At 39.4% G+C, this 13858-nt stretch overlaps 1 protein-coding gene across 1 annotated transcript in view; it reads right to left on the reverse strand.

Annotated features, from left to right (window-relative positions):
* LIMCH1 (LIM and calponin homology domains 1) overlaps nucleotides 1-13858 on the reverse strand; it is a 99807-nt gene that overhangs the window by 48793 nt on the left and 37156 nt on the right. The window contains exon 14 of the mRNA XM_065405513.1: nucleotides 10524-10745. Coding sequence (XP_065261585.1) covers nucleotides 10524-10745 — 222 coding nt within the window. The remainder of the gene's footprint in view (nucleotides 1-10523; nucleotides 10746-13858) is intronic.

Below are 13858 nucleotides of genomic sequence, written 5' to 3' on the forward strand. Positions count from 1 at the left end.
TTGTTCTCGGCCGGCCGGCAGCACTCAGCTTTTTTTTTTTTTTTTTTGCTCCCCCCCCCCCGGTGTCCTGATATTTTCTTCATCTCATCTGGTCACCCCCTACATCCACTACTGTTGATAATGGCCTTGGAGTAATCTGCAAAAAACAAAAAATGGAAAATATCTAGAGTTGAGTTAGTTGGAGTGGAATATACATTCGACTCTATGGAATAACCTGTAGCTCATCTGATGAATTTATTAATGAATCTGCAAAACTCTGTGGGTATAAACACTGGCAAAACAAATGAAGTATTTCCCTTATCCTAATGCTGCACAAATACTGTATTTGTCTAAATGAAACTTCCCATGGTTATCATCAAAAAGCGTGAAGCACTTGGCACATTATTAAGAGAGGATTGACAAATATGATAAGACCATATCAAGCCATTAATCCTAATTACTGCAAACGACAACTTCCTAAACTAGGGCAAATCTCATTGCAGGAACAAACCCAAACTGTCAAAAGAACAACAGCGACACAGCTACATTATTTAACATGCTTCTACTTTATATATAAATATATTTAATTTCCCCACTACATGGGGCAAGAAAAACGGCAATATATTGATTATACATCTGTGCAATATTTCTAGTATGTAATAAACAATAAATAGAGACATTCAGTAGAACAAAAAGATAAGATGCTCTTTTTAAAAATGTACTTTACAAGATTATTTGTCTATTATGGACCCAGATTTTTCCCCATTCCCAATCAAAATCCACAAGAGGAAACCTCATGAGATTCCCTCTCAACGATCCCTCTACATTGTGCTCTTATGGGGCAGGGTTTGCATCCCTCCGCCCTCACAAAAGCTGTGCCTAGTTGGCAGATCCCAGAGGATCCCTATGAGTCCATGGCCACTGACCCCTGCATCAGCAGAGTGAAAGCGTTAGATCCACTACAGAGGCCTCTCCCACTTGAGCTAATGGAATATCTGGCAGTAGTAGACTGTTATCTTCTATGTGGACCAATCACTCAGAGAAGGATGAGGACACATTTTGCCGGTGGGTTTCACAGCTATTTGCAGGCAGCTGAGTAATGCTGGGACTCAGGAATCATGGGTCTATTTCAGGTTGTGCAGGGAAGACTGCTCTATCCTTTACACACTTTTTGCCATTGTGCCCCAGTCTGCACTTCCTCCAGCCTTCCCTGTTCCCCCAGCGCTCCTGTCTCCAGCATGTGTCTGTTCACTCTTCACATATCGCTCTCCCCAAGCCTGTCCCTGGACTCTTTGCATTTGAGGCAGGAAACTTTCTCCTCCTCCACCCTGCCTGTGTGCCGGGGGCACTGGGAGCAAAGGAAAGTCTCCTTTGTTCTTAGTTCTGGCTCCTAGCATCATAGCAGCAAGGAAGAGCAATTGAAGGAAAAGCCCATCCTCAGCCCAATGCTAGAGCATGCTCAGTCAACTCTGTGGGAGTGGAGCATGCTCAGTGGAGAAAGTATTTGGAGAATTTTACTGCCAGCCTCTAACAAACCTCTATGAGCATACGGAAACAGCGATTTTCAGCAGTTTATAATTTGGCAAATTTGGATGGATTTTCATGGGGAAAGCAACAGGCCACCTCTGACCCGAGTGCTCCAAACATGAGGTTCACAGTGACACTCTCATTAAAATTGTTTTGCTAATATTAAAAGAATATATTTTCCCCCTAGCCTGACTCTTGGAAACTGCTGAACTGCTTTAACTGAAGCTTTGCAAAATAATTTCAGCCTGAAGCAGGCACCCAGCATAGAAAATTTCAATGTGAACGGTTAAACTTGGCAAAGTTATAAATAGCTGAAAACAGGGTCTTATTATGGAAAGTGTTAGACAACCATAACTATAAGAGTCATTGCCAGTTCCACCTATAATATTTGCATTCAAGAAAGAAACAGATTGAATTGGTGACAGAGAAGATTTCTTCATTCTGAGCAATGGTATTGACAAAGACACTATTTGTTGCAACTCTTTAAAAATGGAGAAAAGAACTATGTGGTGCAGAGAAACTAACTTGTAATGGTGTTCGGCTGATGTCATCTGTTCATGCTTGTGAGACTTAATTCTCTTCAGATGCTGAACAATGAAATATCTGCAACATCAAGCTAAATAATACTGCAAATTGAAAAGTGTTTTAGAAAAAAAGAATATACATACTACTAGTCGAGTTCACTGGAAAGAAACCCTGTATTTCTGACACTCTGTATGATGCTAAATAATAAGGTATTTCACTATTATGTTACTGTATTTTGTTCACATGGACATTGCATCTTGTACTAGAAATTCTTGAATTATTAATACAACTAATGTCCCTCCCTTTATGCTGTATATTATGCCACATTTCATACATATGACAAACATATTTTTATCATAAGTCATTCCATATTGTCACTATGCATGAAACTGAAGCAATCTTAAAATATGCCAATATATTCCACTGTATCTAAAGAAATATTCTATACAGTGTATTTTGACCTGCATGTGAAAATGTATAACTAGCTCTCAAGTAAGATATGGTTTTCATTTATCTTGCAATGGGTACCATCTAGGCAATGTTCTCTGTACCACTTACGCTCAACTTTAGTCAAGTGTGGGTGGGCAAAATTGCCATGCAGGATGGCCTCAAAGTAGGCCCTGAATAGGTCAGCACAGAAAGGAGTCACTGTAGATGCACAGGAAGAGAGGCCACTGGGCAAGTATTTATTCCAAGCCAGTGACAAAAAAAACCTCCCAGAGGAGGCATAGAGGGGCTGACTCTACCAGCTGCTGTAGCTGGGCCATGCTGCATCTCTAGACCCTACCTGTGCACTGGAATGATGATTCTGTCCCAGCACAGTTCTCAGAGGCTGGTGAATTTCATTCAGCAAGTTATGGTGTTTTTACACTATGTTTGTGTGTACATATAGTTAAACAGTAGTTAAAACAGTACAGTAGTTAAAGTTAATCACCCTTGAGTTAAAAAGTTGTGGGTGAGGCTGGAAAGCTATTTTATATTTTAGTTTAATTTGCAGTTGTGAACGAGCCAGTCATAGTATGAGTTAGCCAACTCCTCAGTCCTGCTTAACCAAGTCATACATTTCACGAAGAGAATTGAGCAACTGGTTAATAAATGTCCATTTGTGACTAAAATAAACTAATTTCTTTTCTCTTCGTGACAGACAGGACTACTATCTGGCTAACTAGGATTTCAACCCATGTATGCTTTTATCTGTGGTCAGCAACAACTAACCATATCACCTACCCCCATGGCAGAAACATTTGTTTGTAAGAGAGTAAAAAACATACGAACATACGAGCTTACATAACCAAAGCTAGGAAAGAATCTTATTGAGTTGACTAAGCTACTGGGAGAATCCAAAACCAAAAAAAGTTACAGTACAGTTTTATTTATTCCTAATATAAATTAACTCAAACTACATATTAACTTACTCCTGCTAGTGCACAATGGCAATTAAAATACTAACATTGCAAATTTAATGAAATGCAGCAAAACAAGCTGGCTGGAGCCAACAAGAATGCAGAGATATTCAAAAGGAATATCCAGGAGTATTAAAAAGCAATGGGTTTTACTGAAAATTGAACTCTGTAAAAGAATGAGTTAGCTGCAGAGGATCTCAATAGCAAAAAAGCTAGTATCAGCTCAAATGCTTTTATCCTACTATGACTGCAGTTTTAAACATAGAATTCCATTTGGAACATAATTATAACAGCTTTGTCAAACCTTAAAAGCACATCCTTAAAATACATACATTGTAGTATTTTAATCAAAACAAAGCTTTCATAGTACTAATGAAATTGAGCAGGAAACGAATGACATGAGCAGGGTCTAACGTAGGTAGGTGCCTTGTATGCCATGACAGTTCAGCACCATTGCCATACCACCTGCTGCGACATCCCTGCTTTTCTAAATCCTGAACTTCTTTTGCTTGCAGCCACCAAGTGTTGTAATCAAGTCAGATATTACAACCCAGGGTCAGTCATTGGATGGGAAACCACCAAGGAAAGCCAAACACAGGCATTTCTTCTTCCAAATCACACAGAATAATTTTAGGGGACACCATCAGCTGGAGATATGTGATCTGAATAACAGCTGTCAGTTCTGCAGAGTGCTGCAAATTCTGCATGTGCTTTTCATGATGAGTCACAAAGAGGATTTCTGGTCCCATCCTATCTCCACATATGTACAAGTCAGAATTCAACTCTATCTCCAGCAGTTAGTCTAATAATCCACTATATCTCCTTAATCTGAGCTCAACAATTTCATTTTTCTAAAGAGAGAATGAGTGTTACTTGGATGGAAAAACTGTTTACTTTGTGCCACACAAACGGAGGGGAAACTAACAGAATACCTTTGGGAGTGGCAGTACATTTTTTTTTTAGTTTGCTATTTAGATCTGGAATTTTTTTTCTAGCTCTTTACGTCACAACCTCAAATAGAGCAACATGCAAGTTAACTATTCTTAGATAGCCATAGAAGAGGGCAGTTTAAAGACAATGATGTCACTTACAGACAGATTATATTCATATGGATTTTAATGAAATGGGATTAATTTTAAAATTAAAAATTTATGGTATTTTTGGGCCTTCTCTAATTTTTAATTTTAAGAACTAATGCTACAATTCTCACTATGTGCGAGGATTTACGTGCACAACTACCATTAATAATGGAGAGGAACCTTGAACTAATAACGGCTAAAGCCTGGGACTTGGAGTCAGGAGATCCTGGTTCTATTCCTGGCATTGCCACTGACACACCATGTGATCTTGGGCTAGTTAATCTTTGGGCCTCTGCTTCAGTTTCTCCAGCTGTAAATTAGAGCTATGCCATACATACTATTCCTCACAGGCATGTTTTGAGGCTTACTTTATTCATATTTATAGAGCATTTTAAGATCTTCAGCTGGATAACAGGCTAGTAAAGATATCAGCCAGCTGCATAACTAGACTACAGAATTACCAGCACTTTCAATACTAATTGGAGAAAGATATGTTCAGATTTAAGGAATAGAGATCTGCCTAACAATTCCACTTATATACCAGACACAAGCATACATGCTTAGAAATATTTCTCTCTACTATACTTCTGGTGCGGGAGACCCATTCCTTTCCAATGGCTGCCAGGACTGGCGCCGTAATTTTCGGCATCTACAAAAAAGTCTAGGCAATGGCCATGTACACCCCAAATGATTCTCCCATTGCAGGTTGTTACCAGTACCGTGTAGGTCTCTCTTTTTCCCTCTCAATTATTTTGTTGGAATGCTGCCTGGATCTGAGCCGGGACATGAATGGAAAGCTCATAAAGGGACCCCCATGCCTCTAAAAACCCACAAAGACAAGATCGTATTGGTCTATGATATGGTGCAGCTTGACTAAACTCTTCTGCATGTTCGGGCAAGAAAGCGGCATATTGAAAGTAGAGCATTTTCCTCTATTGTAAATGATGCCTTGGGCCAGCTGATATGCTTTAGCACAACAATATGCTGCATCAAAGGAAAACATTCTAGGCAAATTGAAGACAGGACTAGTCAATTTGACAAGTGAACACAAACACCAGGGGAGCAATAATAAGAAGAGAAAAGGGGAGAGAGGCCAAAGATAACATGGAACATAACAAAAAACACAAGCAGAGGAGGTGACTGAAACTGACAATTGAGAGAAAAGCAAACAAGGACCTTAGGAGAGTAAGAAGATGAGAGAAAACCCATCCCACTAGAAACAGCACCTATTGTTGGCAGATAGAAGTGCTGCCTCCAGAAAAAAATGCTTCCTTATTCAAAGCTTGGGAAGTGGCAGAAATAGACCAAAAGCCCTAAATCACTCGACCGAAAGTAAAAACAAAAACAATACAAAAAACAAGAAAAGCAGTGGAAGGCAAGAGAATAGAATAATTTCAATGCTTAAAAAATATGCTTGATTTTATATACTTGAAAATTTTTCCCAGGAAAAATCCAGAGAACTCTTTCTTTCCCCAGTCTACCGCCTCCTCTTGCCTACTTTTCTGCCTCTCTTTCCTCCCGTATTTCAATGTGCATTAGGGCCAGACATCAAATAAGGGGACCACAATTCATTTTGAGAGTGCAGAAACTAAGTACATATTGTGCTGAATCAGGCCCACAGAAAGTGGCTCCCCTTATTTTTGGGAACTATATACCACACCAGTCATCTTCTACAAGGAATAGAAGTGGGTGAACTGCTGCCTTGGCATTCCAGAACCACCATTAATTAGTTAGAAAGGAGTCTTACAAAACCTTGAGCCTACACATATTTGCAGATCCATGCTTTGTTACTACTTTATCACAGAAATCCAGGCCGTAGTCTTCTCTACCATGAAAACACCTGTGCTTCAGCTGTGCTTTATACTCATTTTAAATATAAACCTTGACAATCTCTATTAACACCATTTTGATTTCCCATCCTATTCCCTGTGCCACTTCCCTCTACATACACACAAGTTGTGCTGTCAGAAACATCTAGTAGCTCCTTTTGCTAGTGTTCACTGTAAGTCAGCCAGGTAGTGTCAATCAGACCACATTAAGGCAATCTATGCGCTAGGAATATGATGACATGGGGTCCCATGTGGCTCCATCCCTGCCCTTTACTTGACGTGTTGGTGGTAGAGACTGCAGCATGGGACCCTCTTTTCCCCCCCAGGAAGAGCAGCAGGGATACCCCCCTTCCTTCAGGAGCAGCAGAAGACTCTTCTTTCTCCTGAGAAGACGGTGCAAAGTGCATGTGCGGGGGACAGGTGGAGGGGGATAACACTCAGTACTTAGCTCATCAGCTGCAATGTCTCTTTGGTGCATGAGCTAAGCATATTAGACTCTTCTCTGGCCACTCACCCACAGTCCTTTTCTGGCGTGATGTGGGAGGCTACCTCATCCTATTTTGCATGTAATTAACTCCCTACTGAGATGCATGGGGCAGTTCACCCCTTTTAGGGGCTATTATTTCAGGCTGTCTGCAGACTCAGGCAGACATCACTGCATTGAGTTACACTTGGTTCATGTTTTCAAACTTTCTCCATGACCAAGAGGATGGTGGGGGAGAGGGAGGAAAGGGGAGTCATATGAAAGATGAGATTCTGATGTGATCATATGACTCCATGAGCTAAAGTCCTAGGAACAGACTTGTCATGCTCATGCCTTATTCCAGTCCTGGTGGCAATGGAAACAGGAACAAAGAAATATTTGGGTTATGAAAGATGTATAGTAGGATTAGAACATGTAAACGTAAGCCCTCTGTTTCCCCAACCCTAAATAACAAACAAGTCTCCTGACATCTTTTTTTCCCCAAGTTCAATTTATTTAGTCCCTTTCCTCACACAATATTCCCTCCACATTCTCAAACTAGTCTTGTTACTTTGCTCTGGCCACTTTCTAACCTCTGGACACCATCCTTTAAGATCAGTGATTAATAATATAGAGAACATTCCAAATAAAGTCTGAATCATTATTACCTCCATTTAAAACCAAATTCCCCAGGTTAGCTATCAAAGCATCTTATTTATTTTCTTTGCAGTTGCCATACACTGTCTGTCCTTCTTATCAGGTCTCATGAAACCTTTCCCCCAGGTCTCTTTCCTAGACCACTTGTGATTTAGAAGAGGAAAACATAATCTATTTGTCTAAACAGGATTAAAGCCAACAAAAAATCCAAATTCGAATCCAGGTTTTGACACTGCCACCTTCTGATATTTTAGCTAAGCCATTTAACTTCCTCAACCTCAATAGTCTCACTCACAAAATGAAGATAATTCATCACAAAAAAGTTTTATTTGAATAAATTAGTTAAAGTTTATAAAGCACTTTGAAAATGGAAATGCAAGTGTTAGGTTTTATTATTTTCTCTCTAATTTCTTCCAGCTCTATAAAGTGTAGTAGACAAGCAATTATTTTAAAACTGCATTTTTCTGGACAATAAGAAAATTGATTTAATTAAAACCGGGAAATAGCATCTCAAAAGTTTTAGTTACTGGAACTGACCAGGCAAAAAAACAAAAACAGAAATTGCCAATTTTTGTAAACCTTCTGATTCATAAACTGCTAAATCAAATTGTTAAAGCTATATAAAAAGCCAACAATAGCAGAATAAAATCTTTTCAATCAAGTTTCAGACCCGAAGGAAGTTTTTTCATGATGTTAGTAGTCCCTGAAAATAGATTCTCCTCTCAGAAGAGTTTCCTCAACCTTAAGAATTGTGAAGCTAGTAGATTCTGCTCTTATAATATTTTACTTTCATTTGTTTCTATGTGGTAATGGATTATAATGTATCGTGTCATTATTTAGGAGTGAATTTTTATCTTGGAGGCCATTTTGGTAATTCTCTATAGATCCCTTCCCTTTCATCTATTAGCTTCACTGGCCATAAGAAATTCTAAAGGTCTGCTCTCTCCCCCTCGACTCTTTTTCAGCGAATCTGCAATACAAAAATGAAAAGCACCATTTCAGTCTGGTCCGAAGTTAGCAAGACAAGGAAGCAAATTAAAACAAAAGCCATCTGTATGCAAATACTGACTGAAGGTACTTCTCTCTTGGACACCGATAACCAAGCTGCGTAATCTTGAAAGAGCAGACCTCATACCTCTCAGCTGTTTCTTAGAATATTAAGACAGTGATTTTACACCTTAATTTACCACTGTGCCCCACACAGACCTGGTGTTCTTGTTATAATTGATTGACATCAGAATCACTAGATATATCTAGTCATCAGACCCCACTGCATCTAAATTACCTATTACAATTATAGCTATGCAATAGAGCAGGGAATTTCTGAAAACTAAAAATGCCAAACAACACACAACACTCCAGAATACTAACATTCTTTTGTTTGAAGCTGGAAAGCTAACACTAATTATAATGGTTTATACCATCTAATTACATTGCTGATTCAATCATGAATCTGAAATTACAAAACCTTTACTGAGAAGAAACTCTAAAAATGGCATTGTGTGGGTGCATATTTATTCTGTTGCAAAGACTCATATGTTTACTCAGTTTACAAACCAAAAAGTTATTTTGTAAACGTCAGTGCTGCAAACTCAACCTGGTATCTGAAAATTCAAGTTGTGTTCTGCCTTCTATATCATCATCACTGCTGGCAATACAATTCTGCAAACAGGAACCGAATAGACAGAAAATTTCAAGCTACATCAATTTAGACACTTATATGATATCACCTTCATCGCTGTAGGAGGTGAAGACCAAGGCAGAATAGTATCCAGCTCACTCTTCCATAGCTATATTGGTCTTGCAGTGCTAACAGGAGCAGGTGCCATTATTCACATAATTACTCTTCTGACTATAATTGTACCTTTAACTCCCTTTCATCTGCTGCTCCCTCCAATAAAATGAGGCCCCTAGGTCTGTCAAACATTCTCACCTCAACCTCTCTAAGGACAGTGGTAATCCTCATCCTCAGATAGGTCCAATTCACTATCACTCCCCAACCAACCTTCACTCTGCCACCAGCCTGCCTTCCTGTTATCACCACTCTTGGCTTCAAACCAGCTCCTTCTGACAAACCCAGGTCTGTGCTCCTGACATAATCTGGCTTCCCACGCTTGTTCCTGACCTCATGGTTGGGCTCAGAACCAGCATTAGGAGAAGAGGGTCCATTGCCAAGAATGCAAGTCAGGGATGAAGCAGACTTTCCCATCCCAGGGAAGTGGGATGAATCAAAACCCCATCCCCAGCATAGTGGGTCTGGCCAATACCACAAAGTTTAGGAAAAAGTAGCACAGCACCATTCCTAGCTTTTGTTATTTTTGTGGTGTTCTTGAGTTTGTATCTTTGGTACATGGTGAGAAAGGTCAGATTCTCCCAACCCCCAATTTGTTTACACTCATTTTTTGTGCTTTTTATGTAGGATAGTCCTTGCTTTGTTTTGTTTTTTTTACATTGTGCAGCATCTAGAGACCTGTTGTGATATGCTCCCATTGTTTTCTGCCCTGCCCCTCAAAATAGCAATAGAGATGAAAAGTTACAGTTGGTCTCTTTGTTTAGGTGGTTGGGAAGCAAATTGACCCAATGTATTTCAATAATTTATCCCCTTTTTGATAAAGGAATAGAGACTGAATGCAAAAATTGCCAAACATTAACATCCTCTTGTTTGAATCTGGAGAACTGCAACTAATTATAATGGCTCACACACACTAATTATGTTGCTGATCTAATCAGCTAACATCAGTAAAAGAGCTGAATAAATTTGCACAATAGCTGGGACAGACAGTCAATCTCTCAATGGGACAGAATGAAACATGCCAGCTGATTTAAAGCACACTTATCAGTTGCATGGTATACAACACCAAAAGCCAACTGCAATGTTCCTTTACCTTCCTAAAGCAGAAACACTAAATCTTAAGTAGTATAAATGCTTCTGACCTGGGAAGATCCTGGAATTAAAACAAATTTAGCCCCTTGGCTTTCCATTAGCTAGTGCTTAAATCCATTATGCAAAAAGAAAACATGCAGAGAAAACACAGCTGATGTGGGGGTTTTTTATTCTTACTGTCAGCTCTCTGGGCACAGTGTGAGTGGCAGGCCTCTTTAAACTGAGCTCAATGCTAGTGGTGTCCTGCTTCAGTTCCACCGGGTATCCATCCACTCTGGCCACCCCTTCAAACTTTGGAGATCTTCTTAGTAAAGGAGCATATATCACTGTTGTACATTCTTTATCCTTCTCTTCAAGTCCATTGAAAGTTTCGCCATTCATGCTGACTTTTCCATCTACCTGCAGAACAATAAATAAATACTCTGAGGAAATAACACAGAAGATCAAGGTTACATGTATTTTTCAATAATAAAATAATAAAGAATCTACATAATACTAACAATGGTTTAGCACAAAATGAAAGACAGTTCCGGGCTTGAAGAGTTTACAACAACAATACGACACTCAGGAGATAGGATCACTAGGAAATCCAGGAGGAGAAGATAAACTTTTTCTCCCCCATAACTTTTGTGGGCATTAACATAAAAAGTGTTGTGTTTTTGTTGTTGTTGTTGTTGTTGTTTTTTGTTGTTGTTTTTAAAGAGAACAAGATCAGGGTGGTGGCTCAGTCAGTAGGGAAAATCAGGGAATATTAGGGATGGGGAAGCTTCAATAAAAGCAAAAGAGGAGAGTGAGAGACAGAGAGAGAAACTAATGAGGTGTGACCCTCAAGACCTCAGTAGATCCTAATTCACAAGTGATGAAATAATTAAAAATCCACAGGATACTGCAAATTTTAGGCAGAGTTCTCAACAAACAGGATGGTTTAGAAATATGGCTTCATGGTACATTTTCAAGCTACTGCAGCAAACTTTAAAGGATACCTATACTGAATCCTTTAGTTATGGAGAGCATCACAGAGAGGCAAGAATGCTCAAGCATCTACAAACTATACCGCTGAACTGCTATGTAATCAGCCGGTCTCATCTTAATACTAGGTGCACTGTGCACTCTGGAGCACAGTAGCTTTATGTTTAAAAGGTCAAAAGCAGCAGAACTCAGCCGAGTATTCCTTTGCCCCACTACTCATAAGGGAGCAAGCCTGAAGTCAGCTCCCTACCCCATCAAACGAGGGTTTGGAAACGAAGTCCCCAAAGGCTTCCCCTCTGCTCCCCGGAGAAGAAAAGAGACATGTCACTCTGCCTTCCTCACTAGATGTCAAACGGACAATATCTATTAAAAATACACGTCAGAAAAGAGTTAGCTATTTCCATTCTCAAGGTAAAGTAGTTACAGTTCAAGCTATCTTGGTCCCCCTTCCCAGCATTCATAACCCTACACTGAGGAGCAATGAATTAGGGATCAAGCTAGTTCTAACCGCATCTTCTTTAGCTTGAGCATGTCACTGACTTTCCTTTAACTCATGACTTTTTAAAAACCAAGTTCACATTTATTAATACCACTATTAGATTTTGAATTAGGGTAGCACCTAAAGGGTCCAGTCAGGATCAGGGCCCCATTGTGTAAGTCACTGTACGTACATATAGGGAAGAAGGTCTCTGCCCCACAGAACTTACAAGCTAAGTATGATGAGCCACAACAGATGGATACAGTAGACAGGGAAAGTGCAAGGTAACAGTGAGCTGATGTTATGATCAGCGTAATAAGCAGCAGTCACAGCACATCAGCTGTTTAGCTATAGTTGAGTGTTTTGCAGGCATTAAGGCAAATTGAGTTTTAAGGAGAGATTTGAAGGAGGATAATGTAGTGGTTTTGCAGATTTGTTTAAAGGGAACTCCATCCATCAATAAGGAGCATCATGGGAAGAAAGTGAAAAGGTGTTTGAGGGAAAATTGGACTTCTGGGCAACAAAGGCTGTTACTGCTGGCAAAGAGATTACACAGATCAATGCCACATAAGAGATGGGTAGCATGGGCCATGTGAAATGTTTTGAGATGGCTAATCTATAAGTACTATATAAATAAAAATTTAAGTACAAAGTCAGATGCAAGCCATTCCTTGGAACACTATGCTTTAGAATACTATTCAAAATTGATGCAAAGAATGTGAAGGACAAGGAACAGGTCTTTTCAATAAACTGAAACATTTAAAGTGGCATAGTTTCCCTCACCTCTCAATCTTTCTTCATTCAGCTACCCTTGGTTTACTTTTTTTAGTCAACAGTTTGGGTAGAACCCTCCCGGATAGCAACTCAACTTGGCATACACAACCAACTCTGGACCAAGAGCAAACTGCTCTTTCTGCTGACTTTTCCTGTTTGTATGATCAGTCAAGGCTCTGCTCTGTATATTAGGGAAATTCATTAAAGGCCAAATGCTGCCAGGGAGTGGGTATTTTTTTGTGAGATGCTCAGTGCCCTCAAGTCCCAGCAATTGGAAAGCAATTAGAGTTGAAGGTGCTTAGCACCTTACAAAAATTGGCCTTAAATGGGGAAAAGCAACAGCGCGACCCAGCAGATTTTAGTGTGCATGTCAAATGTTTTCGTTATACAATAAAAAAAGACAATCTCCCCATCTCTCCTACCACCACCATCGTCTGCCCAAGTCATTACTACTCACAGTTTAATTCTGAATACAAATGTTGGCAGGTCTTGAACCCACAAGTCCTCTGGGATTTTGTTGTATTATCTACTAGACAGCTCATGAAAGCTTTTAAAAATAAAAAAGCCAGAAAAATACTGGCTAGTTGAGCCATCCATTTTCATGTCTCTGTTTAGACTAAAACATTTCTCTATTTACATAGGGAGGGAAAGCAAATGTTTGAATGATCAGAACAGATGCCCTGGTTGCAGAGTTAAACAAACATATTCCCCTCCTCCTGATCTGGAGCTAGTCAACACACTGTCATCATGGCAAAGCATCATAAATATATCAGTGTTTTAATTTAAACAGGGTAAAGCAATTGTATAACAATTCTTTTTTGGATAATTCTTACTGAGATAGATCACACTGTCCCGCATAAAGCAAGCAGCTAAGCTCTGAGCAGACTTAGCGTGTTCTCTTTAGTTTGTCCACATATACCTGCTTCTTCCCTTTATTTTCATCCTATGAATTTTTTTAAAAATAGTCAGGATCAGAAGCCAGAGAAAGATCCATGTGTCATGCAAGAGGAGCTGTAAAATTCAAACTTCAAGTGGCTGAACAAGTCACTAGTGTTTTGAATGTTTAAAGTGCTCAATAATGCTAAGAACTCTGAAAAATCAGGTCCTTAGCATCTCACCTTGGGCATTCAGAATTAATGAATATTTTACCTTAAATTTCTCTGTGCCTCATTTCCCCATCTGTAAAATGGGGATAATAATACCCCTTCATCTCAACAAGGTGTTGTGAAAATAAATCCACTAATATTCATGAAACACTCGGACAGTACAGCACCACAGAAAAGCCATAAAA

The sequence above is a fragment of the Emys orbicularis genome, chromosome 5 (assembly GCF_028017835.1).
Source record: "Emys orbicularis isolate rEmyOrb1 chromosome 5, rEmyOrb1.hap1, whole genome shotgun sequence".
Classification (NCBI taxonomy): Eukaryota; Metazoa; Chordata; order Testudines; family Emydidae; genus Emys; species Emys orbicularis.